Here is a 27,807-nt window from a genome sequence, read left to right as displayed (position 1 = left end):
GACGACTGAGCCTGCTTTTCTTGGGATGCCCTGCTCTGCTTTCCAGGTCTCCGCAGCGTGGCAGCGGGCTGCAAGGCCCCAGGACGTGCCGTGTGCAGTGGAGAGGTTTCCCTTTCCTTTTTGAGGCCCCTCCCATCAGGGGCTCCTTGTGTCTCAGCTGCCAGACCAGCGAGGGCTCTCCGGTTCAGGCGGGCTGGTCTTCACCCAACCCATCAGACGTGCTCACCTTTTCCTGGCTGGACGCTTGCTGCCCGGCCTGCCCCCTGCACGGGGCCTCCGGCTGGCGTCTGTCATCTCCGCACAGCCTTCTCTAGGTGTCCGGGGCAGGCCTTGCATGCGTGTGTCGGCTGCAGCACTTGCTGTGTGAGCCCCGCGGGTTTCGTTCTGTCTGTGGGAACAAGGAGACACACTTCTGCACCTTAGTAAACATGAGCCAGGTACCATTAAGGGTTTTATGTTGGAGTCACAGGTGTTAACATGGTAAACATGAAAACATACTTTTTCTTAACCTTTGTGGTTGTATAGTCCTTGGTATTGATAAAAGTGTCTTTGCCATCTTTGGTGGTTTGTTGATGTTGTCTCCAGGGCCTCATGCGGCGCCGTGAAGCAGGCGTCTGGCCACGTCCCCAGCACGTGCAGAGTGTCCCCAGGTACACCGCCAGAGTTGGGTGTGGACCCTGACTTTGTGCTGTGTTTTTAGGTGATGGCTCGGGGTTTGGAGAGATATTAAGCCAAGGTTCAGGAAGACTTGATACTCCCACTGCAAGTCCTGCAGTGCCGCCTCCTGCCTCTGGAAGGTTCCGACAGCCGCTGAAAGCCATGAAGGAGAAGGAAGTCCATCCGAAACAAGTAAAGGTAAGGGCTGGCAGGAGCAGGGTGCGCGGGGTTGATGGGCCTCCGCGTGCGGCCGCTGCGATTGTGCTGCGGGTGCCATATCGGGGTGCGTGCGTCACACCATGGGGACAGCAGCACTGGGTCTGTCTGTGCTCTGACGTGTTTCCATAGGGGGACAGGCGTCCCAGGGAGACCCCAGCACGGTGGGGGTGGGGCTGTAGGGGCCTCGGTCGCTGGGGTCCCGGGAGCAGGACCCGCTCTTCCTGCACCTGCTGCAGCACAGCTCACCCGGGCCTGCCAGGGGCGGCTGTTGTGATGAACCATGAAAGGCAGAATTAAGGTTAATCTTTCTGAACTGAGTTCAGGTATGGCAGTGCATGACCCTCTGGGGAAGTGGTGGTGGGTTTTGTTTGGTTCTGGAGATGGACCTTGCAGCCTTTCCTAAGACAACTGGGGCTGCGCTCGTGACCTGGGCTGCCCTCTACCAGGTGCCTGCCTGGGACGGAGCAGCGGAGCATGGGCCGGGTGGCCCGCTCTGCCAGCACAGGGCTGCCGGCCACGTTGGAGAGCCCAGCCCACTCTGCCCTGGGGGCTGCTGCTCGGGAGGGCGTGTCTCCGAGTCCTCGCGGCCTAGACCGCTCCACCTCCTGCTCTCCGCTCTCCTGTGTCGTCCTCAGGTTGGCACTTGAGAAGGAAGGTGGTCTGTCCTCACTCATGTGGCAGCGCGGGCAGTTTTGATGGGCAGCCTCACCTCCGACTCAGCTGGCTCTAGCGGCACATGGCATTTATCACCAGACGGTACCGGGAGTTTCCTGGTGCACTGGCTCCAAGTGTACCCCAGAGAGGCCATCAGCCTGCCCATGCTCGCGCATCCCTTCCCTGTGTCACCAGCTGGAAGCCTGTGATACTTCTAGGGGTCAGGCCAAGAGTGGGGCCAGTGCTTCCTTTGAGCCCGTTTCCCAGGAGCATCCCTCCTGTCCCCTGCCTCCACCCTGTCACTGGCATCCCCGGTCACATGCCTCCAAGACCAGCCATCCTCAGACCTGCTGACGAGCTGGGCTGATACTGACCCGCTGCTGACAGGGAGCTGACATTGTGTTAACCACTTGCTGCAACCCTGCTGGCCCGCTCCTGCTCCCCAGGTCCCGGAGCTGCGTCCTTGTTGACCTCTCACAGCCACAACTGCACGCTGGAGCTGACGCAGGAGCAGATGGGCACCTGAGCAACAGCAGATGTGGGAGGTCACGAGAAGGGTGGGCTGGTCGCAGCGCTGCAGGTCCCTGGACAGAATGCCAGTCTTGAGGACAGGGTCCTGGAACCTTCTCAGCCCCAGAGGTTATATTTGTGGTACCCAAGGCCCAACCAATTGCAGCCCTCCATGCCCTGGCCCACATCATACCTGTGGGGTCATGTGACATCACTGAAGGGATGCAGTGGCCTTGCGGGAAGCTTTTTCTCAGGAACACTCAGGCAGAGTACCTCAGTCGCTGCTGGTGCTCTTTATGCATTTCTCCTCGATAGAGGATCAGGAGAGTGTCGAAAAAGTGGGAGGTGGTGGTCCTCCGCAGCCACATCAGTCCTGCCTTGTCTCCATAAGCAGAGGATGAGGGCAGATGCGGGAGGCGCAGGCCTGCAGTCTCACCCACGGGGGCTGCCATCTGCACCTGGCCAACCACAAATGAATTGTTTTTTTAACGTTTATTTTTGAGAAAGACAGAGCACACGAGTGGGGAGGGCAGAGAGAGAGGGAGACGCAGAATCCGAAGCAGCTACAGACTCTGAGCTGTCAGCACAGAGCCCGACGCGGGGCTTAAACCCATGAACCATGAGATCATGACCTGAGCCCAAGTCAGACACTTAACTGACTGAGCCACCCAGGCTCCCACAAGTGAATTATTTATTAAAGTAAAAGTGTTTCTAGGTCGTTAAAGAGAATTGTTTTTAAAGTAAGCATAATGTGTAGTTTGGTTTTTTTGTACTTTTATGTTAATATTTCACTTTTTTGAGTCTCATCATTAGAATTCTAGCAAAACCTATTTCTGATTAAATAGTTGCACTCTGTCATAGCCTCTGCATTGCTACTTTTATAGTTCCCTGTTTGAGATATCTACTGGTTTTCTTTCCCCAGAGTTTTAGGCCTAACACGCCCATTGAGTGAATCTTTGCACGTGGAGTGAGGACCGTCATGGCTACTTTGGACACTGTGTTGGTCCCAACCTGGGGACAGCTCTGGGGAGGCCCCACCCTGAGCCCCACCCAGGTTTAGGGAAGGGATGGTAGACCATGCAGACGCTAGTGGGGTGGCCGAAGTGTGTGGGGGGCGTCCTTACACAGAAATTGTCCTTCACACAGGTTTTCTAGCAGTGTCTAAAGGTTATGGGGAAGGAAGGTTTGAAAATCTCATAGAACAGCAGAATCTGCTCTTTGATACAAAGGCTGTGGGAGCGCTGTGCAGGCGTCTCCGTGAACATTCTTGGGTGGTGGACAGGGTACTGAATGGATTCGTAGTTTCAAGCTGCTTTTCTCTTTCTTGAATGCATGTCCCATTGCAGGCTTTACTACAGATGGTGTGTGATGAGAGCCACCACATACTGGCCTTGTCCGAGTGCCGTGGGCCCTCTAGCGCTCTGAGCAAGGGCGAGCCCAGTGCCCCCCTTGAGCGCTTCCCAGGGGAAGGCCCTGGCCTATTGGAGGCAGTGCCAGCCCTGAAGAGGCATACAAGCCCCGCACCCCTGAAGGGAGAGAAGGTACGGTGGCGTTCTGCCTGAAGGAAAGTCAGCTGTGGGCGTGGAGCAGTTTGAGGGAGTCACTTGGCCAAATAAGTGGAATAAAGGGAACAACAGAGTCAGCGGTGGGCACCGGGGCCGTGCTCCTGGCTAGTCACCGACTCAGTCACGTTCACTGCCACCAGCCACATGCTGGCACACTTCAGCCCCGTAAGGGCAGGAGAGGCCATGGGAGGATGCGTGGCGGAGCGCAGTGCGAAGGGGACGTGGGGGCCGGGCCTGGGCCCACGGGCCTCAGTGCCCACTTTGCCAGAGACAGGCGCTGAACCCTGGCCAAGGCCGCGGGGCAGAGGGAGCGGTGGGCAAGACCACAGCGCTGGGCCCAGGCCTGCCGGGGGGCAGGAACCGCCAGTCAGCGGGCCCCCGCCCCAGGGCCCCAGGGCCCGGTGGAGCCGCGGTGAGGAAGGTTTGCCTGCCGATGTCCTAGTCTCACCTGCTGTCTCCTTCAGTACCTTCTCCGTTCACAATGGCAGGGCTGGCTTGTCATGCCTTGGGCTGGTCATGGTCTTCTGTCGGGTGGTTTCTGCGTCAGCCAGCAGGATGCATTTATGAGAACACTGAACTCTCCACTCCGATATTTTAGGAGTCTCCCGACATGTGCCTCGACTGGAGAGGAGAGTTTCTACAGATCGTTCAGGAGGCGTTTGGAAAAGAACGGGAGATGCTGAGGGCCGAGTTGCAGCCTCGGCCCTGCGGCTCTGACCCCGGGGACCACAGCTCCTTGCTGCAGAGGCTGGAGAAGGTGGTCCAGGAGCAGGTGAGCACGTGTCTCAGTTTTTTCCCGGCGCCCCGATGGTGAATTTTGGTCCCTGTGTTTCCTCTGATCCTGGAGCATGACTGAGGAGGAAGTCCTGTCTGTGTGCAAATACAGCCTATTCTGGCAATAACTGGCCTTTCCTTGAGAACAGAGTGGTGCTAAGTGGCCCGTGTGTGAGAGAGCCCAGCACTGTGACAGCCCTGGAGGCCTGCTTCCCCAGGTTCTTTGTAGAAGAGGGCGCTGGGCTCCAGGTGCAGGGTCCGCAGCAGGTCAGGGTGGCCTCTGGCACAGACCAGAGCCCAGTGAGGCCTGAGGGTCCCCAGAGCCTCCGAGGGCCTGCATTCAGCCCATGTTTGTCACACGCACGTTCCCTTTTTTTTTTTTAATGTTTTATTTATTTCTGAGAGAGAGAGAGAGAGACAGCGTGAGCAGGGGAGGGTCAGAGAGAGAGGGAGTCACAGACTGAAACAGGCTCCAGGCTCTGAGCTGGCAGTCAGCACAGAGCCCGACGCGGGGCTCGAACCCACGAACCGTGAGGTCATGACCTGAGCCGAAGTCGGACGCTTAACCGACCGAGCCCCCAGGCCCCCGTGTCACACACACGTTCCTGGGGACGTATTCTTGCTCGGACACCAAGCTTGTGCCAGAGGAGCTAGAAGCAAGGATTTGCCGAGAGTGGGCTGCTTGTGCCTGGAAATGCCGGGCCCGCCCAGCCTCCCCGCCTTTGGGATGTGCTCCCTGCTCTCGGGTCCAGGAGGTGCGCCCCAGGGCACTCCCCCGCGTGGGCGTGTCTGTCACCCTGCTCCCCTCCCTTTGCCGCCCCGCCCCCGGGGAGGCCTGCAGGAGAAGTCCCTGGAGCACCTTCGCCTGTCAGACCGGAGCAGCTTGCTGTCCGAGATCCAGGCTCTGCGCGCGCAGCTGCGGATGACGCACCTGCAGAACCAGGAGAAGCTGCAGCAGCTGTGCGTGGCGCTGACCAGCGCGGAGGCCCGCGGGAGCCGGCAGGAGCACCAGCTGCGCAGGCAGGGTGAGCGCCGCCCTCCTGCTGCGGCGCCGGGTCTGGTCTGTCCGGGTCGCTGGGCGTGGGGACCTTCCGCCTCGGCATTTCTCGGTTCGCAGAACCCCAGAGAACCGACAGTGTGGTGCCACCTGGGCACTGGGGGGCCGGTATCAGGGTGAGCGCCGGGCGCCCCAGGACCGCGTCTGGGAGTCTCTGGGGATTGTAATTAATTTAGGTTTCTTGGGATTTTCTTATAGATATTCACGTCATCTCTGAATAAGAATCATTTTGTTTTCTCCTTCCCGCCTGCCACCTCCTCCTATCAAATGCTCTGGTTAGGCTCTCAGCTGCCGCCACAGCAGGCGTCCGGCCACAGGACAGGCGCCCGTCTCACCCTCACACAGGGTGCCAGCAGTGATCTCTGCACACACCCTCTGTCCGCCCTCACAGCCCCTTCTCTAAGTGCTGGGTGCCGAGTGATGGGCCAGGCCTTGCAGTGCCTTGCCTTACCTTATGCACATTTCTGTGCTGGACTTGCTGATACTTTGCATCTAAACGCGTGAGGGCTATGGTGTGTACTTTCCTGTCTTTGAGTTCTGGGGTTGGAGTACTGCCAGCTTCATGGAAGATTGGCCGTCTCTCCCCCTTCTTTTTCCAGGGGAGAATGTAGAGAAGCAGGGTTATTTCTTCCCTAAGTCTTGGGAAATTCTCCAGGGAAACTGTGAGGGCCGAGTTGGTCTCTGTCGGGAAGTGTCGGAGTGCCGGGTGACGTGGTGACTCAGGACAACTGCGGGGATGGTCACACCTGGTCTCCCTGCACAACCCTCACTTCTGCCTCCAGGGAGACCCCAGACCCAAACAACTGGCCCTGGGGAGCCGTGTCCCATCCTCTGTCCACTCTGGGTGCCCTGAGGCTTGGAGGGAATGAGCCTCCCGTGTCCCGGCTGTAGGCCTAAAAAAATCATTTTCCCAGAGAGTGAATACATCCCCCTCTCTGTACTGGTTTGTTTTCAATTTGTGAAATCATTTGTGCAGCTCACCCAGGATTCACAAGTAATGGTATCTTACTTCCTCTAATGTCTTTCTCAGTTGAGTTATTGGCATATAAGGTTGAGCAGGAAAAACGTATAGCAAGTGACGTCCAGAAAACGCTGAATGAAGAGCAAGAGAAAGCCAGCAGCGTTCGGAAGCTCCTGGTGGTAGAGCAGACCGTCGTCAGAGATTTAAGATCAGAGCTCCGCGAGTGTAAGCAGGACAACGAGAGGCTGCTGGCGTCCCTCAGCGAAGCGCAGAAGGAGGTCCTCCAGCTGAGGTGGGGGCCCTAACCCTCCTCCCGCACAGCACCTCCCGCTCCCCGGTTCTGTCCGCGGCTTTTGTTGAGGAACACGGCGTACGCGCGTGTTGTGATCAGTGCACGGGGCCTGTCCCCCGCCCAGGCGCCATGACCTGGCGTGTCACCGTCTCCCTCACGCAGGTCTGTGCTGGACAACAAGGAGAACAAGCTGAAGGCCGCGCTGCGGGAGCTGGAGACTGAGCGCGGGAAGGAGCGCGCCCTGCAGAGCCGGCTGGAGGAGGAGCAGCTGCAGCACCTGCAGAGGGAGGGCCAGAGCTCCAAGACCCTGGAGGTGCCTGGGGGCCGGGGCGGCGGGCTTCCCCCGTAGGGCCCAGCTCCCCCTCTGTAGTCACGCGCCTGGCGGCAGGGCATAGCAGCAGCGAAGCAGGCCCGTGTCTGACACAGCAGTGTCTTCATAGCAGCAGACGGCTGCTCACAACCCCGCTGTCCGGCCGCACGGAGCACAGCCTCAGAAGCGCGTGTCAGACTGCATAAATGGCAGTGCCCTGGCTTCCCTGTGCGCTGGAAGCCGTGTGTGTGAATTGGCAGCTTTGATGAGCACGGGTCTGACAGGTGCTCTGTGTTCCTCAGGCCCAGGGCCGGGCGAAGCATCTTCCACCCACACGAGGACTGTGGCTCGGTGCAAACAGATTGTGTGTCTGAGTGTCCAGGGTGTTGTGGTTCTAGGGAGGGGAGAATGAATCTAGGACCCCGGTGTGCATTTACTGAGCGCTGGTTCAAGGAAGTACGTCGTCCCTGAATAAGAATGGCAGAGTAACCGAAGAATTGTTACACAGGCTTCTTGTACCTGTGTAATTGCTAGGTTGTAGAATATGAACAGAAACTTGGGCAGGAAAACTGTTTTGACACTTCTGTTGATTTGCTGTTTCCCATCTTTTCCCTGGTGCAGGAGTTAAGGGTCTCTTTGGAGAAGCAGCACGCCCAGAGTAACCAACTGTGTGTGGCGCTGAAGCACGAGCAGACGGCAAAGGACAACCTTCAGAAGGAGCTGCAGATCGAGGCCTCGCGCTGCGAGGCGCTGCTGGCGCAGGAGCGGAGCCAGTTGTCCGAGCTGCGGCGCAGCCTGGAGGCCGAGAAGGGCCGGTCGCTGGAGCTGGCGGCGGCCCTGCGCCACGAACGCCTCCTGACGGAGCAGCTGAGCAGCCGAGCGCAGGAGGCCCCCGCGCCCCGCGCTCTGCTCCGGAAGCTGAAGGATGAGAAGTCCCGCGCGGCAGAGCTGCAGGCGAGGCTGGAGCAGGCGCAGCGGCAGCTGGCGGCCGAGGTGCAGAAGCAGCGTGAGGAGATCGAGAGGGAGAAGGAGGTAAGGGGCACACAGGCCTCCGCCGTGGAGCCCGCACAGGCTCGGGAGCCGGGGCCTGGTCTGCCGAGAGAGGGGGAGAGTCCCGCACGGCAGCAGGCAGGATTAGAGCACTCCCGGGCGAGGCCGGCTGCGAGGGAAGGACGCAAGGACGCGAGGAGGAGAGCAGAGGCGAGGCCCGGCCGGGCCGACGCGGAGACGAGGCAGACTCGGGACAAGGAGAGACTGGTGAGCGCGGGCCGGCCCGTCGGCACCCAGCAGCCAGCCAGGGGGCGGGAGCGCCGCGGGGTGGCCTGACCTTGGGCAGCTCCTTGGTCCCGCAGGTGCGGGCGTCTGCCCTCCGCCGCCCCCTGGTGACCGCAGCTTGTAGGTCTCCGCGTCCGGAAGTGCAAGTCTCCCACCTCGTTCTTTGTCAGGACTTGGGTGTCTGGGCCCGTCGGGTTCTGGGGCCCGGCACTGACTCTGCAGGTCGCTTTAGGGGGCCAAGCCTCCTCAGCAGTGTGATCCCCACGGGTCGTGAGGTTGGAAGTCTGTCCATGTGTTTAGGTCTTTGATTTCTTTCAGACACGTTTTGCCATTTTCAGGTGACGGGCCTTACGCTTTGGTGCTGTTGGTCCTCAGTGTTTTATTATCATTTGATGTCCTGAGTGGAACTGGTTTCTTCCTTTCATGTGCAGATTCCCCCCCCCCCCTTGCCTAGAGCAATGCAGCTGCTCTATTGATCCTGCATCTTACGCCTACACTTGTTTGTTATTCCTGGTTGTTTGATGTGTTCTTTGGGCTTTTCTGTATATGTGATCATGTCACTTGCACATAGACATAGGTTTGCTTCTTCTTTGCTGGTCCCCTCCTGCAGTGCTGAGTGGAGGTGCTGCAGCCCACCCCCGTCTTCCGCCGCCAGGTGTGACAGCCGCCCTTCATCAGAGGAGATTCTCGTGTGCCTGCTTCATTCAGCCTGAAAAGGCTGTTTTATTTTCAGCCACGAGAGCATTGGATTTGTGGTTTTGGTGTCTTGAAATCTGTGGTTTTTGCCCCTTATTCTCTTGATGTCACATTTCCCATTGTTTGGATTTCATTGGTGGAGCCAGCCTTGCCCTTGTGGGGTAAATCCCACTTGACTGGTGTAGGATTCTGTTTTATATAGTGCTGAATTCGGTTTGCTAGTATTTTGCTGAGGATTCTGCATTTGTGTTCATAAGGGATGTTGATCTCTACTTTTAAAGTTGTGGTGTCTTTTTTTTTATGTTTATTTTTGAGGGAGAGAGAGAGAGAGAGCGAGCGTGAGTGGAGGAGGGGCAGAGAGGGAAGGAGACACAGAATTTCAGACTCAGGCTCCAGGCTCTGAGCTGTCAGCACAGAGCCCAATGTGGGGCTCAAACTCACGAACCTGCAATTATGACCTGAGGCAAAGTTGACGTTTGGCCAACTGAGCCCCAAGGCATCCCCCTCCCCACCCATCCCGGTTGTGGCGTCTTTGATTTTAATATTGGGATGATTTGTGCCTTATAGGTTGCGTGTGTTCCTCTCTTATGTTTTGGATAAAATGTTACTTTTAGATACATTTATGTCAACCGGAAGCCTTTACTTCTGAGAAAATTATATTCTGTCTTCATGTGGATTGATATATGTTTTGCTCTGTTTAGAAATACATTTTTTTTTAATTTTTTTTTTTTTTTTACTGTTTTATTTATTTCTAGGAGAGAGAGAGAGAGACAGCGTGAGCAGGGGAGGGTCAGAGAGAGAGGGAGTCACAGACTGAAACAGGCTCCAGGCTCTGAGCTGGCAGTCAGCACAGAGCCCGACGCGGGGCTCGAACCCACGAACCGCGAGATCATGACCTAAGCGAAAGTCGGACGCTTAACCGACTAAGCCACCCAGGCGCCCCATAGAAATATATTTTTTTAATGTTTTATTTATTTCTGAGAGAAAGACACAGCATGAGCAGGGGAGGGTCAGAAAGAGAGGGGAACACAGATCCGAAGCAGACTCCAGGCTCCGAGCTGTCAGCACAGAGCCCGACGCGGGGCTCGAACCCACGAACCATGAGATCATGACCTGAGCCGAAGTCAGAAGCTTAACCGTCCCTAGAAATATTTTTTAAACACTGAAAATTGTGAAAATCCAAGCAAAGAAGTTTTTAAAAACACATGAGGAAGACCAGTAGCCTGGTCTTTTCAGTGGTTAACCTGCTGTGAAATATTTGAGAAATGAATGTGTTTCTCAAATCAAAAATCTAGATTTCTAAGTGTTATTACAAAGGTAAATCAGCTGCCCAAATGTTATAAAATACGTATTGGAAGTTCATGCGGAGAGTGTGATCAGTATGTTTTCATAGCTTTACTGAGATACACGGGGTTCACCAGCCTGAATTGCATGTTTTGCGGTTTTTAGTACAAACTCGGAGCTGTGCAGCCATCACCACAGCCAGCTCTGGAGTGCGTTCACCTCCCCACCCTGAGCCCCACGCCGTTAGCGCTCATCGTCTCTTCCTCCTCCAGCCCTGGCCGCTGCGAGTCTGTGGTCTGTTTGTGGATTGGCGTGTTCTGGACGTTTCCTGTGAAGGAACCACACTGTGCGTGGCCTCTCCTGTCTGGCTCCTTTCCTGGTGTTTTCGAGGCTCATCCCTGCTGCAGCGTGTGTCAGTGGCAATATGTTTTGCTGTGGTATGTGGTCTTCGCAGTGGCGTAAGTGGCCTTTGCAGTAGTGGGTGCATTTTATTGCCCAAAGTCTTGGAAAGGCAGGAGTAGTTTGGAGGTGTGACAGTGTGGGTGCTGTGTGGCTGGGAACAACCTACATTGTTTTATGAAGGAGGCAAGTAGAGTCGAGCCCCCGGTGAGCTGCCTTCACTCAGGACCCCTAAACATGTTCCAGATTTTGTGCGTGCACGCGCGTGTGTGTTTACCTGTTCTCCTTGGCAAGAGTGGTTGGGAGCCTTCATGTGCTTCTCATGGACTTGCTCAAACCATCTCTAAAGTTTTCAGACAAACCCTGTTATTTAATTTTAATTTTTTTTAATGAGTGGTAATGTGATTGCTTAAAAACTGCAAAGAAAATGTTCCCTAAGTTAGATCAGTAATTCTTCATTATGCATCTTGGAAAGAGTTTTAAGTGATTGATGTAGTCCTTTCGGTGTTATTTTCACGATAGATGGTTTAAGTTTTTAAAAATACGTTTTTAAATATTTTATTTATTTTATTTTTTATTTTACTTATAAAAATGAACCTGTAGGTTTCTTGGTGTCTTGCTTTCCTAACTTGGAAAACAGAAAAGTAACAATCCCTGTGTCCTCACGAGGCTGGAACATTAATCGAGGTGACGCCAGGAAGAGCCTGTGGTCTTGCACTGCTTGGGGCCGCATGGCGGGTGGCCCAGGCCGGGTTCTGGGCACCCGNTTCCACCAGGTGCCCCCCTCTGTCTCCCTGGAGGGGCTCAGATCCCCGTGTCGGGCAGGAAGCTGGTGACGGTTTGCTTTCTCCCAGGCGCCTGGCACACACCGTGGTGAAGGGCATGGTACAGGGGAGGCGGTTTGCACTGAGTGCAGGCGCTTGTCCGTGTCAGTGTGTTGGTGTGTGCGCGCGCTCATCGAGGTCGGGCACCAGACCTGGGGCCTGGGAAGTCTCCTTGCTTTGGCGTGTGGCGTCCCCTCCTCACCCTGGTGAGAGCCTGATCGTTCTCAGAAATGCCGAGACCCCATCTGAGGCGGGGTCACCCTGCGCCCCGTGTGGGGGGTGCCGGCCGGGGACTGCCCCGTGCTGAGGGCCGCGCTTTGCTTTCTGCTTCTGGAACGTGCGCACGAAAGGCCCGTCTGTTGTTTTGCCGTTGACCACAGCGAGAATTAGAACTGCGGCGCCAGCGTGACGAACACAAGATCCGGCAGCTCCAGCGGACGGTTCGGGACCTGGAGGCGAAGGAGGGGGCCCACCAGCGCCAGTGCCCCGAGTCGGCGTGGCTGCAGGAGCAGCGCCTCGGCCTGGAGAAGGTCCGGCAGCAGCTGCTTTGGGCCGCCGGGCTCCTGACCAGCTTCGTCAGCCGGACGGTGGACAGGTGAGCCCGTGGGCACCGTCCCGCGCCGCAGCCTCTTCCCAGCCCAAGCGGGCTGGTGGGGGTGCGGGTTTGATTTCCGTCCCTATTTTAAAGCCACAGACTCCAGATTCTCATGCCACATGTTCAATGAATTTGTGGGCAGCACTCTCCTGAGAGAGGTTGACAGAATTGTGTTTTCTCTATTCTAATATGAGAGAAAAATTCAAGTTTGTTTTAGATCTGTTCTCCTCACGCCCTTTTACAGTTGCTCACCCCCGGAGGGTCCAGCCCCGAGGCCGAGTGATGTCCACCTTGCCCGCGGCCCTCAGGACCACCACTCACGTGACCGGGGTGCCTCTGTACAGTTGAGGGACCGACAGGAGTGTTAACAGTATAATTAATCAAATTAATGTTTGCCTTTTCCTGTATGCATGGAAACTCAGCAAATACAGTTGCCCCGTGTGTAATTGGATTAGTTTATACAGCAGCATGAACTCTGAGCAGACTTTCCTTCTGGACAGTGCATTAAACTCGACACAGACCCCAGCAGAAAGCAGTGCTCGGGGCCTAAGCACTCCAGGAGCTATTGTGATCGCAGTTGCTGGGCTTCTCAGACTGTTCGTGCACGAGGCTGCACCACCTCAGGGTCACCACTGTCATTAGAGGAGCCCCGCGTCCCTGTTGTGGACAGGGCTTGGCGTGAGGAAGCGGTCATAAGCAAGTCCCCCTAGGGGCTGCATTGGACCCTTTTGTCCTCTCTCCACAAGCTCCCAGTGGCTGCGGGTAATTGTCAGTCAGGACCTGGGTGAACCCTCTAAGTGCCTGTTTATTTTCACAGGACAATTAGCAATTGGACGTCATCAAATGAGAAAGCAGTGACATCCTTACTGCACACGTTAGAAGAACTCAAGTCTGAGCTGAGTGCGCCCAGCTCTTCCCAGGTAAGAGGTGGGGCCGCCTCTGCCGTTCCTTTTATCCCTCCCCGACTGCCACACGGAAGCAGGTATCTTCTTGGGCATTGCCACATGTTGTCCCCAGAAAACCGCGTGTCCTTGCCAAGTGCCCAGGCACTCCCTCCAGAGAGGCGTGGGCTGCTCTGCCTCGGGACCCCTCCTGGCCCAGCCTGCTCCGTGTACACCTGGCTTGAGAGCCTGAGCCCCCTGGCAGCTGCGCGGGAAGGTATTGCTGTGCAGGAAGGTGATTAGAAGTCGTGGTTGCTGGGGCAGCTGAGTGGCTCAGTCGGTTAATAAGCATTGGACTTAGGCTCAGGTCATCATGAGTTCGAGCCCTGTGTTGGGCTCTGTGCCAACAGCTCAGAGCCTTGAGCCTGCTTCACATTCTAGGTCTCCCTCTCTCTCTGCCCCTCCCCCCCTTTCAAAAATAAATAAACATTAAAAAAAAAAAAACAAGTCATGGTTGCTGACAAAAATTCCTGGTAGATATTCCTTGGTAATTGTGGAATCATCACGTTTATTGTGAAGGCAGCGTGCACATAGGCAGCAGAGCCGCAGGGGTCAGGGCGGGGCGTCCTGCCCTCCTTACCAGAGCCTCTGTCGGTGTCCTGTGCTGCCTGCCGTAGGCTGAGCACGACTCTGATCACGGAAGTGACTAACCTGTGTTAAGGGACTTACTCGTTGGAACCCTCCGGGATTCACACACAGTGTGCCGTTTATGTGCCGCCTCTGCTGACAGAGCCGTGAGCAAGTGTGTGTGGAGCAGGCTGGCCCTGTGAGTGCAGCCCGGTGTTGTCCGGAGTCGGTTTTGTACAGTCACTTACTGTTTTCCCTCCTGTAGATGGACAGTTCTCCTTGGCCCCACCAGATGCCACCAAACCCTGAATATGGATAAAATTATAATTCCTGAAAATAACCAACAGTAAAAATACGTAAAGTGTGTACCTTTTTAAAATTTTTTTTACTTTGTTATTTAGAATAAGAGAGAGCGTGCACGAACAGGGGAGGGGCAGAGAGGGAGAGACATTCTCAGTCAGGCTCCACCCCCAGCGCAGAGCCCAGTGCGGGGCTCCATCTCACAACCCTGGGATCATGACCTGAGTCAAAATCAAGAGTCAGCCATCCAACCGACTAAGCCCCCCAGGTGCCCTTAAAGTGTGCACCTTTTTAACAAAAGACATGTATACATTTATTTTTTCTTCTTTGTAAGAAAAAAGTGCCAGCGGAGCTGCAGGTGCAGCTGGTGGATGTCCTGCTGAAAGACAACGACTCCCTCACGAGAGCTCTGCACACGGTGACCCAGGAGAAGGCAGAGCTGCGCCGGGCGCTGTCCCAGCTGGAGACGCCCCTGAAGCACCACCTGCCCAAGGGCCGTGTGCGGAGCGTACGTACTGGCGCTTCTGCTCGGGGATGGCGTGTCGCGGGCTTCTCCGGGCTGTGGGCTTGCGTGCCGGCTCTTCCCAGTTAGCTGCCGTGGGCTCTGACCTCCTCGGGGGGCCGGGTGCCCTCGTTAACATTTCAGCAGGTTTTCCGCTTTGTGTACAGGTGTGTGACCCTTGCCGGGAGATGATGTTTGATACGCGTTCAGGAAAAGAAATCTATTTATTTGACTTTTACCTAATGAAAATGACTTCTAATTTTCCTGATTGTGTAGTTCTATAGACTTTTTTCTTAGAATGCTGAATTTGTTTTATATTTAGACTGTCATGTTTGTGATTTTATTTTTATGATGAAAAAATTTTTTATTTTTTTAACTTCTAGGCAGTAAAATCTGCCCCTTAGTAGGATGCCATTTGAGTTTTCACACACACACACACACACACACACACACACACACACACACGTGTGGATTCTCGCGCCCTGTGTGAACACACTGGCAGCAGAGCACATGGCCCCGCAGCGCATCGTGCTCCGGGTGCTGGCAGGCGCGGCCCGGCTCTGTGGTCTGCCTGCCTGCCCCCGGGGGCGCACAGGTGGGCCCGCACTGGCTGTGACATTTTGGAGGCCCCGCACTTCTCCCCTGGCGCCTCCGGAGCAGTCATGGCGCTGACCTGTCAGCAGCTCCTCCCTCGTGCTGCCGGGCAGCGCTCTGTGCACAGGTCCGCCTCACTTCAGCCATCTGGCTGCCGGCGATCGAGGGCCTGCTTCCAGGGGTCGACAGCTGTGGTCGGTGCTCCTGGAAGCTTCTGTGAGCCGGGCTCGCTTCTCTGCTGCAAATACCCAGAAGGGACACCGTGTCCCGTCTCGTTTCTGTTGAACCCTGTCCGGTGCCCAGTAGCTGCGCCGTGTCCCTTGCCCTGAGCAGAAGCTGGGAGTCAGGTCCCTGTGCATCTTCACAGTGGGTGCTGGCGCTATGTTTCCCTCCAGCGCCCCCAGTGCACAGTGGCATCGGTGACGTGCCCTTTCAAAGTCGTTGCACACTTTTGTTTACTCTTATTTATTTGTTTGTGTATTTACATTGAAATCCAAGTTAACACATAGCATAATAATAATTTCAGGAATAGAATTTAGTGATTAATCACTTACGGACAACACTCAGGTCTCATCACAACAGGTGTCCTCCTCAATGCCCATCCCCCATCTAGCCCACCCCCCACCCACCGCCCCTCCATCAACTCTCAGTTTGTTCTCTGTATTTAAGAGTCTCTTAGGGTTTGTCTCCCTCTCTGTTTTTATCTTATTTTTGCTTCCCTTCCCCTATGTTCATCTGTTTTGTTTCTTAAATTCCACATATGAGTGAGATCATGCCGTGTCTTTCTCTGGCTGACTTATTTTGCTTAGCGTAAGATCCTCTAGTTCCATCCACATTGTTGCAAATAGTCTTTGCCCACTTTTAAACTGCATCGTTTTCTTATTTCATTGTGTCTCCATTCTTCGTGTATTGTGTTTTAGAAATCTTTTCTCCCAGTCTGAGTTGTCTCCTTCGCATAGATAGTACTCTGTGCAAAACAACATTTTTAATTTTAATAAGGTCAGTTTGTTTTTTTATGGATTGTGCCAGTAGATTTGTAGTTTTACTTCTTATGTTTAGGTCTAGGATCCATTTTGATTTTACTTGTTTTTGGTCAAGGGTTACTGTGTGCTGGTTGGTACCAGTTATTTTGGCACACGTTGAAGATTATCTTTTCTTATCGATTTGTCTTTGTGCCAGTGTCAGAAGTCACTCCACAGCGTGCGTGCGTGCGTGCGTGTGTGTCTGTGTGTGTGTGTATGTATTGTCTGTTCTGTTCTACTGGCCTTCACCAGCTGCCTGATCGGTGTGGGTTATAGTACAGCTTCCTATCAGGCAGTAGGAATGCTCTAGTTTTTTTCTTTGTTTTCAAATTATTTGGCTATCCAGTTCCTCTGTCTTTCAATATAAATTTTAGAATCTTGCTGGTTGGTTGGTTGGGATTATGTTAAGCATACAGATCAACATGGGAGGATCCAGGAAGTAAAGGGCCTGCTGCTTTGGAAACCAGCTGTTCTTACCGGCAGCTCCACATAAAAACTTGTGCACAAACTTTCCTGCCAGTAGAGCTCATTGTAGCCTAAAAGTGGAAATAACCCAAGTGTTAAGTTTTATGGTTTGTGAATTATATCTCAGTAAAGCTATTATAGAGGTTTAGACAAGAATTGACATCTTGACTGTATACTTGACTGTCAACTATACTTGAATTTAGCTGTATTGAACCTTTCCATCTGAACAATCTCTTAAAATTTTTTTCTTTCTTTCTCTTTTTAATGTTTATTTAGTTTTGAGAGAGAGAGCACAAGCAGGGGAGGGGCAGAGAGAGACACACACAGAATCCGAAGACAGGCTCCAGGCTCTGAGCTGTCAGCACAGAGCCTGACACAGGGCTCGAACCCACAAATTATGAGCTTGTCACCTTAGGCAAAGTCAGATGCTCGACCGACTGAGCAACACAGGCACCCCATAAAATTTCTTTCTTAAATGTGTTGTAGTTATCAGCATTCATATTCTAAAAACATTTTGTTAGTTTTATACTTAAATATTTCATTTTTCAGGGGCCTGTTGTAAATGGTACTTTTCAAATGTTTTGTTTTCCAGTTATTCATGGCTCATGTATGGAAACACATCAATGTTTGTAGGTTTGCCTTGACCTTAGTTGTCCTGTGACCTTATTAACCTCACTTTCTAACCCTCTGAGTGTTTCTGTAGCATTTTCTACACAGATAATTACATCATCTGAGAATAGAGGTTTGGTTTTTTTTCTTTCCAATGTGAATACCTTTGATTTTCTTTTTTTGCCTGGTGCACAGGNTTTGCTCTGTCGCTGTGAAGGGTGGTGGGCAGGTGCTCACATGAAGGCACTGGACCTGACCTGAAGGAGGTCCCTTCTAGTCTTAGTTTGTGAAGACTTTATCCTGAACAGATGTTTAATTTATTATGCTTTTTGTTCACCTATTGCTATGGTGATGTGTTTTTTCTTGTTCGGTCAGTTAACGTGGTGCGTTACGTTGATTTTTGGGTGTTGACTCTATCTTGTGGTGCCAGGAAAAGCGCCACTAAGTCATGAAGTCTTACTATTTTTATACATTGTTCGATTTAATTTGCTAATACTTTGTGACCATTTTTGTGTCTGGGCTCATGAGGGATATTAATATGGAGTTGTTTTTTGTTTTTGTTTTTTGTATTGTCAGTGTCTGGTTTTGGCCTCATAAAATAAGTTGAAACATGATTTCTCCTCTGCTTATTTTCTGGAGGAGATTACATAGAGCTGGTATTTCTTTCTTTCTTAAATATTTGTTAAAATCTAACCTGGAAACCACCTGGGCCTAGTACGGGTTGTTTTCAGCAGGGAGTGGGGGGCAGTGGTTAGTGATGGACTTGATGTTTCTGGTGGAGGCAGAGGGTCCCATGAAAGTCAGTTTGTCCAGCTGTTTGGTGGTGTCGTTCATGTGTCCTTTCGAGCTGCCTCCTCCTCCTCTGCAGTCGCCACGAGGGAGACTGACATCGCTGAACAGAATAGTGAATTTGTCTGTCTTCAAGCTCCATCCAGTTTTGCTTTGCATGTTTTGAAGCTCTCGTGGGAGGTAAAGTAAAGGCACCTCTGTTCTGGGGAGGAGGGTCCAACCAGGGAGCAGACCCAGGGCTTCCATACTTTGATGTGAGGAGTTATAAAAGCTGCAGGTTTTAATCTTTTTTTTTTTTAAGTTCATCTATGTACTTTGAGAGAGAGACAGGGAGAGCACGAGCAGAGGGAGAGGGGGAATCCCAAGCAGGCTGCACACTGTCAGCACAGGCCCAGTGTGGAGCTCGAACCCACGAACTGCAAGATCACGACGTGGGCCAAAGTCGGACACTTAACTGCCTGAGCCCCCGAGGCGCCCTGAAAGCTCCATGTTTTACTCTCAGCGAAGCTGTCAGCAGCCCCAGCTCACGGCCCCGCCCGCCTCGCGAGCTTGCTCAGAGGGGTTGGAGGTTCCTTGTTGAAGGCGTCCTGTTGGCCCCGTGGGACTAAAGCGCAGTCACCGTTAAAGCACCTTTACCCTTACATGGAAGTTCACGAGGAATCAGGAGGGTACTTTTATTGAAGAACTGCACACGATACTGTGTTAGCTTCAGGTGGGCAGCACAGTGATGCGACACTTCATCATGCAACGGTGACCACCCTGGGTCCAGTTACCGGCTGTCCTCACGGCTACTGAGAGTGACCTGGGGGAGCGTTTTGCCCTTCATGTCCGAGATGGCTTGCAGCCCTAGAGTGTTTCTCTCCAGGCAAGACCAGGCTGTGTTTTAGGACCAAGAAAACAAACCTCTGGTCTTTTCCTTCTTCCTCGTCATGGGTCCTGCGAGGGCCCTTCCACAGGGTCACAGGCTCCTCTCAGCTGAGCCCTGCAGCTGGGGGCCGGTGCCACCAGGCTGGCTTTGATTCCTGTTCCAGACTGTGGGACCGAGGCCTCCGTGAGGTCACCGTGCACGTGGCCCGCTCCCTCTGCCTCAGTGGCGGTCAGGTCCTGGCTGTCTGGTGAGGACAGGCCCTCTGCTGTCCTCACTGTGGGATCCTTCTCTGCTAGTGCATCCCTGCTGGAGCTCCGGGCGGCTTCCACACACTGTGGTGTCCAGGCCACGCTGCATGCGTTTGGACACGCCGCCTGTCACGACGTCCTCAGTGTGCACGGCACCCAGTGGGCCCCTTGCTGAGGTTTCCGGGAGTGTGATTTGTTGGTGCTGGAGAAGAACCAGGGATTTGTACCTGCCAGGAGTTAGCATTTCTAGGACCAGAAAGTGTGAGGCTGTTCTTTTCATAGATAGTTGGATTTTGTTTTTTAATAAAAATGCACCTTTTTCGCCATGTACCTAACTTCAATAAGTGCTATGCAGTAATAGCTACCCATGAGCATTAATTATCTGATTGGTAATACCAGATGGCAGCGTGGGCACCATTGGAAAGAGGCTGAAGGTGGCCCAGGCATGGCCCACGCCCTGTCCTTCGGGAGATGTGTGCCCAGCCCCCTCCCACGCAGGGTGGGCCTCCCCCGGGAAGGTCCTTGGGGGGAGCAAGAAACAAGCTGTGTGAACGTGACCCTGCCCCCGGGCCTCCCCAGCCGACTCTGCCCTCGGCCGTGTTTCTCCTCTGTTGGAACAGCCATGGGGACGCTGCCATGTGTCGTTTGTTACAGAGGCCGGACAGGTCTTCGTGGAGGCAGGACGGGGCGGCCTCGCAGAGCTCACTGCAACAGCCCGACGCGGGCTTGCCCACGCCCGCCGCAAGCAAGGAAGCAAACGCCTGCGGCACACAGGTAAGGGCAGGCCGGAGGGCCATGCTGGGTGTAGACTGTGTTGCCTGCTTGCTGCCCTTGATCTGCTTTTATAAAGACTTTCTACCTCTAGAGCAGTTTAAGGCTCACAGCAGAATTGAAGGGAAGGTGCGGAGACCTCCCCCGCCCACGCGAGCACGCACGGACAGGTCCCGGTGGTGCGCGCTCTGTGGGTCTGACAGACTTGTAGGGAGCGGTGGCCACCCTCACGGTGTCTTGCAGAGTCGCTTTACCTGAAAATCCTCTGCTGTGCCTGGTTGTTCTCCCTCCACGCCTAAAATCCTGGTACTTGTAAAAATCCTGGCCCGTTCACTGTAGCCGCAAAACGTTCTTGTGATGTGGGTTCCGCTGGGCTGAGCGCCCTGCCTGCACGCGGACCCGCCCTGTGCCTGGCTGCAGTCAGGGGACGTGCTGGTTCTAGCCGTGGAGCCATCACAGACGAGGGGCGTTCCGGCGAACGCACTTCCATCTGAAAGCCGGCCCTGTTCCCCACAGGCCATGTGTCTGTGCTCGGAGTCCCGTTAGACAACAGTCTCCACACCCTGAAAGCGCCCTGGGCATCGTGTTGGCCTTGAGGGTTGCACCCTGAGCCCCCTTGAGGAAGAAATTGTGCCACAGCGTTAGAGTATAACGACATACTTCTGTATGTGCTTGAGGGTTTTCCTGAAGCCCCTGAGATGTCCGGGGGCAGGGGGGGGGAAGAGACCCCGCCCAGCCACAGGTGTGCACCTCACCTCATGGTCCGATTCCCGGGGCCCCTGGGGACTCCTTTGAGGCTTGGAAAGGGTGTGTGTGGCCTACCTTTTGTCTGATACAGGAGATCAGACTCTGCACAGCAAAACTGTCCCTGAGGACACAGGTCACACAGGGCTGGCGTGACAGTTTGCTGAGAAGGAAAATGGTCTGGTTCTTTTTTTCTTTTCCTTTTTTTGAAGATTTATTTATATATTGGAGTTGTCTCTATGCCCAACGTGGGGCTTGAACTCAGAACCCTGAGATCAAGAGTCGCGTGCTCCACTGACTGAGGCAGCCGAGTGCCTCTGTCTGGTTCTTTTTAAAGCACAGTGGTACAAATGTACTGTATAACTTCTGTCAGCAAGACGTCTTTGTTCCATGATTGTTTTGCTTTTTTCTCCTTTCAGATGGAAAAATTGTACCTGCATTATTTGAGAGCAGAAAGCTTCAGAAAGGCTCTGATTTATCAAAAGAAGTATCTTTTACTATTGATTGGTGGGTTCCAGGACTCTGAACAAGAAACGCTCTCCATGATTGCCCATTTGGGAGTATTTCCTTCCAAAGCAGATAAGAAAATGAGCACATCTCGCCCTTTCACCAAATTCCGAACCGCCGTCAGGGTTGTGATCGCGATACTAAGGTAATCTTGGCGAGCGGGAGGCACGTTGGGGTTAGCCCTCTGTTTTACTCGGCGATCACATTCTCTTCTGAGATGATGACACTTGAGGCCTTAGAGTGTACGTGACATTTGCCTAAAGAAATCCTGTTGTGCAAAACCGTCAGCTGCCTTCTGATGCTGGAATGTTCAGGGATGGCTTTTTATCAGAAAACAATGCCTTGCCCCTTGGCGGGTCTCGACAGGATTCCTTCTGATGACAGGCACATCGGTCAGGCTCAGAACTGCATTTCACTGCTTCAGATTGCAGTTTCCTGTATTTCAGTCAAACCTGTGCTCTGTAAAAGGGGCGGTGTCTTCCATCGTGGGCATGAGACCACTCCTGGGGGAGGGGAGGCTGTGGGGGCCCCATACGCCCCAGGTGCCGCTCACCGTCCCCGTCATTTATTTACACAGTCTCATTTTGGGGGCAGGTATGTGACTCTCTGGTGTGACTGGGAATTTTGACCTGTTCAAAATTAACAGTGATGAAAATCCACTTGATGTTAATAATTTTAAGACGTGTTGAATTTCTAACTGTGTTTGTCCCAGTAAGAATTGCACCGCTGCCTCCGCTCCACGATGCCACGAGGTGGGTCCCTCAGGCCCCAGCCATCTGTGTGGGGCACCCGCTGAACGCAGCATCCGGTGGGCTGCCGCCCCTGGCTTCCCTCCCCCGAGCCGAGGAGGGTGGTGGCGCCCTGCTCCCGGCAGAGACGGAGCGCCCAGCCAGTCCCGTCCAGCAGGGGTCTTGCTCTCGTGTTCCTGACCCCCAGCCTCAGGGCGCTTCGTCCCCTCACCTCTGAGTTCTGACCAGAAACCACCCCCACCATCTGTCCATCCATCCATTCTACATTTTTGGACAGAATGCCCTGTGCCAGGAGGCCTGGTAGATGCTACGTGGGGCTGGTAAACAGGCCCCCACATTCCTGTCACGCAGAGGAGCATTTTCAGCAGCAGTGGTTTTGATGCGAAGTGGAAGTGCCTTCCAGGAGGGTCCGTGGTCAGAGAGGCGGTGGTGCCTGGACGGAGCGGCGGGCAGGAAGGCTGTCTCTGAAAGGCGTCCGCAGGCCACAAAGGGGCCATCCTAGGAGGGGCCAGGGAGCCCCACGGTGCTGTGCCTCAGGGCACCGACCTGTCTTTGCCCCTTTGACCCTGAGCCATCAGGTGGCGTTGGTGGCGAAGGGAGCAGGTGTTGCAGACTGATTTGAAGCGGGGTCTGTGACACCCTGGGATGGTGGGCATGGGCGGGGAGGTGCTGTGGCTAGGAAGATGCTGGGGGCACAGGCCTCAAGGTCACCACAAGGACCGTGGGGGCCCATGTGAGTCTGATTCTAGTTGTTGATCACGTCTGGATTTTCATTGCTCTTTTCACTCCTGTTTGCTCTAGTTTTCAATGTTTTGTGTCCCTTTTTTCCCTTTGTAGACTACGCTTTTTGGTTAAGAAGTGGCAAGAAGTAGATCGGAAAGGAGCTGTTGTGCAAGGCCGAGCGGCCCGCCCAGGTGGGCCCCCTGCTCACCCCTTTCCGCTGGCAGCCAGGGGCTGGCCAAGCCCAGTGGAGATGCAGTAAAGCAAATACGAAATCCACACATGCAGGGATGCTGTGAGCAAGGCGAGGTGGCTTCGGAAGGAAAATGGTTTTAATGTTGGGAAGCACAGAAGAAACCAGGGTTTACAGAGTTAATGGTTGAAAAAAATGTAGAAATGTTAAATATGTTGACTGTTAACTCATTTAGTAGGACGTCCATCTAACTGTCCAAAACCAAGTGATGTTCTGCTTGGTACGGTCGCATCTGGCCTTGGGGCACCTAGCTGCGCTGGCTCCGCCACAGCTGGTCCCCAGGTGCCCCGCTGCCCCGCACGTCAGCACAGAGAAGGCCCCACTCACGGGGCAGCAGCCCCTGGTTCTCCGAGGCTCTGGGCACCTGGAAGGGGCTGCCCGTGGCCGTGCCCCCGGAGCTCTGCCCCCAGAGTCGACCATCAGGGACTGGGCCTCCCTGGTCACTGATTAGCTTTGACTCCTACCTGTTAATTGTTACTTTTTGAAATAAAAATGGCTTTTCAACCTTCAAGACTTTAGGAGAGTTTTCTCCTATACCAGGTATACCTGCTGGTCTCTAGGGTTCTGCCTCTCCCTCTACGGAGACCTCTCCTCAAGGTGGGGTCCCCCCGAGCACCCCAGGCTCCCCTGGGGCCCTGCCCGCGTGCACGCTGGGGTCGGGTCAGCCTGGCAGGCAGGGGCAAAACACAGGTGGCCAGAGCTCAGTGCTCTTCTGGAGCTTTTTTTGTTTAAATAACAATGCGACAGTTTCATTCACTCATTCATTTATATTTTAGAGAGGGCACCAGTTGGGAGAGGAGCAGCAGGAGAGAGAGAATTTTAAGCAGCTCAGTGTGGGGTCTGTGGCAGGGGTGAGTCCTGTGACCGTGGGATCATACCCTGAGCTGAAATCAAGAGTCGGACACTCAACTGACTGAGCTACCGAGGCACCCATAGAGCTTTTTAAAACATAATTTTGAGGGGTGCCTGGCTGGCTCAGTTGGTGGAGGAAGTAACTCTTGATCTCAGGGTTGTGAGTTCAAGCCCCACATTGGGTGTAGAGATTGCTTAAAATAAAAAAAAAAAAAAATTAGGGGCGTCTGGGTGGCCCAGTTGGTTAGGCGTCCAACTTCAACTCCGGTCATGATCTCACGGTTCGTGGGTTCAAGCCCCGCGTCGGGCTCTGTGCTGACAGCTCTGAGCCTGGAGCTGCTTCAGATTCTGTAGCTCCCTCTCTCTGACCCTCCTCTGCTCACACTCTCTCTCTTTCTCTCAAAAGTAAGCACTAAAAAACATGTTTTTAAATCTTTAAAGCATAATATTTATAAATAAGGTATTTAAAAAATTTTTTGAAATTGCCATGCAGATTCCTTAAAGCGTAAGTTTGGGTGGAGGGGCCTTCCTACTAAAAGTCATTCGTCTCTTTTCCTGATCCCTCTGCTGTTAAACGATAGTGGGGGAAGGAATCCCGGTGCCACGGCAGCAGCTTCCGCACAAAACCAGCACATCCCCACCAACCCGGGATGCGTCCTCTGGCCACACCAGGGACCCTGTGCCAACAGCCTCCCCGTGCAGGAGGGAGAGGTGAGTGACCTTCAAGGCTGTGTCTTCACCGCAGCCCAGCCCGTGCTGTAGAGCTGCTGCCGTGCTCAGCCCAAGGGGCCCTCCCCGGATGGGCACACGTCCACACAGGGCCGTGGTGGGCTCGCCGTGGCCTGTGCTCTGGGATTGGGGTTCCGCACACGTGACTTGGCCCTCAGATGGCAGTTGAGATGTCGTAGCAACACGGTTAAACATCCGCAGGTTATTTGGGGGGCAATAAGCCCTTTTCATTTAAAAAAATAGGAGGACTTGGGGCGCCTGGGTGGCTCAGTCGGTTAAGCGTCCGACTTCAGCTCAGGTCATGATCTCAACAGTTCATGAGTTCGAGCCCCTGCGTCGGGCTCTGTGTTGACAGCTCAGAGCCTGGAGTCTGCTTCAGATTGTGTGTCTCCCTCTCTCTCTGACCCTCCCCTGCTCACGCTGCCTCTCTCTCTCTCTCTCTCTCTCAGAAATAAATAAAACATTAAAAAAATTTTTAAAAATAATCAAAAAAATTAAAAAATAGGACTTGTGGTTGGATGGTAGAATGCAATTTTGTTTAAAAATTAGAGGCGCCTGGGGGCCTCAGTCAGTTGAGCGTCCGACTTCAGCTCAGATCATGATCTCACGGTTTGTGGGTTCGAGGCCCACATCGGGCTCTGTGCTGACAGCTCAGAGCCTGGAGCTCTTTCGGATTCTGTGTCTCTCTCTCTGCCCCTCCCTGCTTACGCCGTCTCTCTCTCTCTCTCTCTCTCTCTCCCTCTCTCTCTCTCTCTCTCTCAGAAATAAATAAAACATTTTTAAGAAATTAAAATGAGGAAAGCTTTCCCTAATGGCCTAAGGATTTGAGCCAGGAGTATGTGGAATCTGCTCGTCCTGAGGCCCTGACAGGGGTGGTAAGGTGTGGCCCGGCCTGTCCCCAGAAGAGGGTTTTCCCAGCCGAGGGGTTTCTCATCCAGGCGCTGGATGTGGAAGATGTGACTTCCGTTGTGTTTCTGCAGACTGAACTATGTGAACATCCTGTCCAAATGCTGGAGCGAGGAAATCTAGAGCAGGGGTCATTTATGTAATTCTTTCAACAACGCGGCCCCCAGTGTTGTAACACACCCTTACAACCTATAGCAGAGTTCAGTGTGCGTGTTTGTGGGGTGTTTGCACACACATCCAGAAGCTTCTGTTTCTCCGAGCGAGCTTTCCACAGCGTGCTCCGCTTGTAGGGTGCAGCTCGTCTCCACAGTGCCAGTGACCTGTGCTCGCTCCTTCACCCCACGCCCCTGGCTGACGTGGCGTCTCTGTGCAGTCTGCATTGAGGAGCGTGGCGGTCCCTGGTGTCGCCGTCCCGACAGGAGAGACGGTGCAGGGTGCACAGGCGCCCCTGCTGCGCCGTGGGGCAGCCCAGCCGCAGACGCCGCTCCCCGGGCCTCCTGTGCTCATGCCGCTCCAGCCACGTGCGGGCTCCCCAGGGACACGAGAAGGGCCAGAAATGCACATGTGCCCATGGGGACCTGGAGGGCCAGCTCTGTGTGGGGAAGGAATCAGCAGAGGCTCCTGGTCTGGTGGCCGAGGCCTCTCTGATGCGGGCGGGGCATGGATGAGTAGGACGTGTCCCTACCCGGAGAGAGAGTGGCCAGGAGGAAGGGCCCCAAGTAGGGACCGGACGGGGTGGGTTGTGCCTCCAGTGAAGGGGACAGTTTGGGACCTTCAGGAAAGGCCCGTGGGTAGTTGGGTCACTCTCAGGGCACAAAGAAGGGGTGGGTCTGAGAGACAGCAGTGCAAAAATCAGTTGGGATAACAGATTCATACATGAAGATTTTATGAAGAAAATCAGTCTACAGAAGTTTTAGTCACTTTAAGTCTGAAACATTTTATAGAAGCTGGTTTTAAAAGCGTTACATAGCACTTTTAAAAAATGCCTTATTTTGGGGCACCTGGCTGGCTCAGTCAGTAGGGCATGCAACTCTTGGTCTCAGGGTTGTGAGTTCATGCCCCACACTGGGCATAGAGTTTATAAACATGCATGTGTAAATGCGTAATTACGTACAAATAACCTGAATGAACAAACAAATGCACACAATATATGTACATATTTCACTTTGTTTTTGCGGTAAAGGATAGGAAGGCAATGGCCGTCTGCTTCACCCCGTTCCCTGCTGCCTATCTGCCTGCTGGGTGCTGACTTCCACTCTTGTTTTGTTTCTTGGTGGTATTTATGTGTTTGTTTGAAGATCCGCTCCATCCTCAAATTCAAAGTCAGAAGGATCCCTGAGTGCTTCTCAAGACCCTGAACGTTCGTTGACGGAATATATTCATCATTTAGAGATGATCCAGCAAAGACTGGGCGGGGCACCTCCGGGTAATAAAAGTTATTCTCTGTTTCCTAAAATAATACGCTGCTCCCTAGGAACATGAAGTAACATAGGAGAGGCTGTAGTAGTCAGCTGAGTAAGTGCTGTTAGTTTCAGTCTTAATCATTGACCGTCATTAGCAGGATCGTGCGTGAAGGCACCTCAGGGGTGTACGAACGGTGCCATTAGCGGCGAGTATGGGATCCGTTTCTTAATCACTAGCTGGCCTTTTGCTCCATTTTATGTTTTCAGGGAACAAATATTATGTTTCAGGATAGAATTTGTGGGGAGCTATTTATTAACATAATTTAAACCATTGTATATTCTAGTTGTAATTCTTATTTTTACCATAAATGAGATTAATTCTGTGGTACTGCCTCAGAATTATGAAATTCTTCAAAGACCCATGAAGACTTCTAATGAATTGCTACGTCATTTTTCTTTATTTTTAGATTCTACTTCAAAGAAATCCTGCCACCAGAAAATTAAACAATGAATAAAATCCTTGCGGCTTTTACCTACGACAGTTCTATCTGAGGAAAAGATTGGTTGTTTTCCTTTTTCTAAGGAAAGCTTGTGGCATGGCGTCTGGGCAGCGCCCAGTCTCATCTTGTGCCTGAGACGCCAGCCCCCTAGTGCGGCTCGTTATTCTCACCTTTTTGCAATGCTGCAAAGCCAGATGGAGTACATTCTGCGTACTTTCAGTACCTGTTAGTTCCTTACCTTTCGGAGATGACTAGTGCGCTTGTGAGTGACCAGCACCTGCCCTGCTCCAGGCACGTTGGCAGACTTTCCCCGCCCGCCTCCAAGCAGGAAGCAGAGACTGGCCTCCTGTTGTTTATATTCTTAAAGTGTACAGATGGGAACTTGGTTTAAAAACAAAAACCAAAAAGAATAAAAGTCCAGCACTATTTTATTTGTGAATGGCCTCTGTGTTGTGTTTCAGTTTTATCCAGTTTGCTTTATCAGTAGCCAGAAAGCGACACACAGACTGGGAGCCCCTGTTATGTCAGGGCTCCCGGCGGGAGGCAGAGTGCCCCCTGCTGGTAAAGACAAACAGCCGCTTGCCCGTTGCTTGGTCTTACTTGGTTTCCTCGTGAGCATCTCCGTGTGGTTTCAGGACCTCCAAATATGACATTTATCCTGCGGGGCGTAGGTTTTAACATAAAACCGTTTTTTTC

General features: G+C 53.4%; 1 protein-coding gene across 1 annotated transcript in view; it reads left to right on the top strand.

Annotated features, from left to right (window-relative positions):
- PCNT (pericentrin) overlaps positions 1-27,550 on the top strand; it is a 118,571-nt gene extending 91,021 nt beyond the window's left edge. Inside the window, exons 36-51 of the mRNA XM_077755355.1 lie at positions 701-855; positions 3,387-3,581; positions 4,204-4,377; positions 5,221-5,404; positions 6,467-6,689; positions 6,852-7,002; positions 7,621-8,256; positions 11,858-12,072; positions 12,890-12,992; positions 14,215-14,388; positions 19,632-19,751; positions 20,912-21,144; positions 22,586-22,662; positions 24,155-24,284; positions 26,507-26,634; positions 27,079-27,550. Coding sequence (XP_077611481.1) covers positions 701-855; positions 3,387-3,581; positions 4,204-4,377; positions 5,221-5,404; positions 6,467-6,689; positions 6,852-7,002; positions 7,621-8,256; positions 11,858-12,072; positions 12,890-12,992; positions 14,215-14,388; positions 19,632-19,751; positions 20,912-21,144; positions 22,586-22,662; positions 24,155-24,284; positions 26,507-26,634; positions 27,079-27,122 — 2,942 coding nt within the window. The 3' untranslated portion in view covers positions 27,123-27,550. The remainder of the gene's footprint in view (positions 1-700; positions 856-3,386; positions 3,582-4,203; positions 4,378-5,220; positions 5,405-6,466; positions 6,690-6,851; positions 7,003-7,620; positions 8,257-11,857; positions 12,073-12,889; positions 12,993-14,214; positions 14,389-19,631; positions 19,752-20,911; positions 21,145-22,585; positions 22,663-24,154; positions 24,285-26,506; positions 26,635-27,078) is intronic.
- The last annotated feature ends 257 nt before the right edge of the window (positions 27,551-27,807 follow it).

The sequence above is a fragment of the Crocuta crocuta genome, unplaced genomic scaffold (genome assembly GCF_008692635.1).
Source record: "Crocuta crocuta isolate KB4526 unplaced genomic scaffold, BGI_CrCroc_1.0 scaffold675, whole genome shotgun sequence".
Taxonomy (NCBI): domain Eukaryota; kingdom Metazoa; phylum Chordata; class Mammalia; order Carnivora; family Hyaenidae; genus Crocuta; species Crocuta crocuta.
This window is presented reverse-complemented; position numbering and strand designations above follow the sequence as displayed.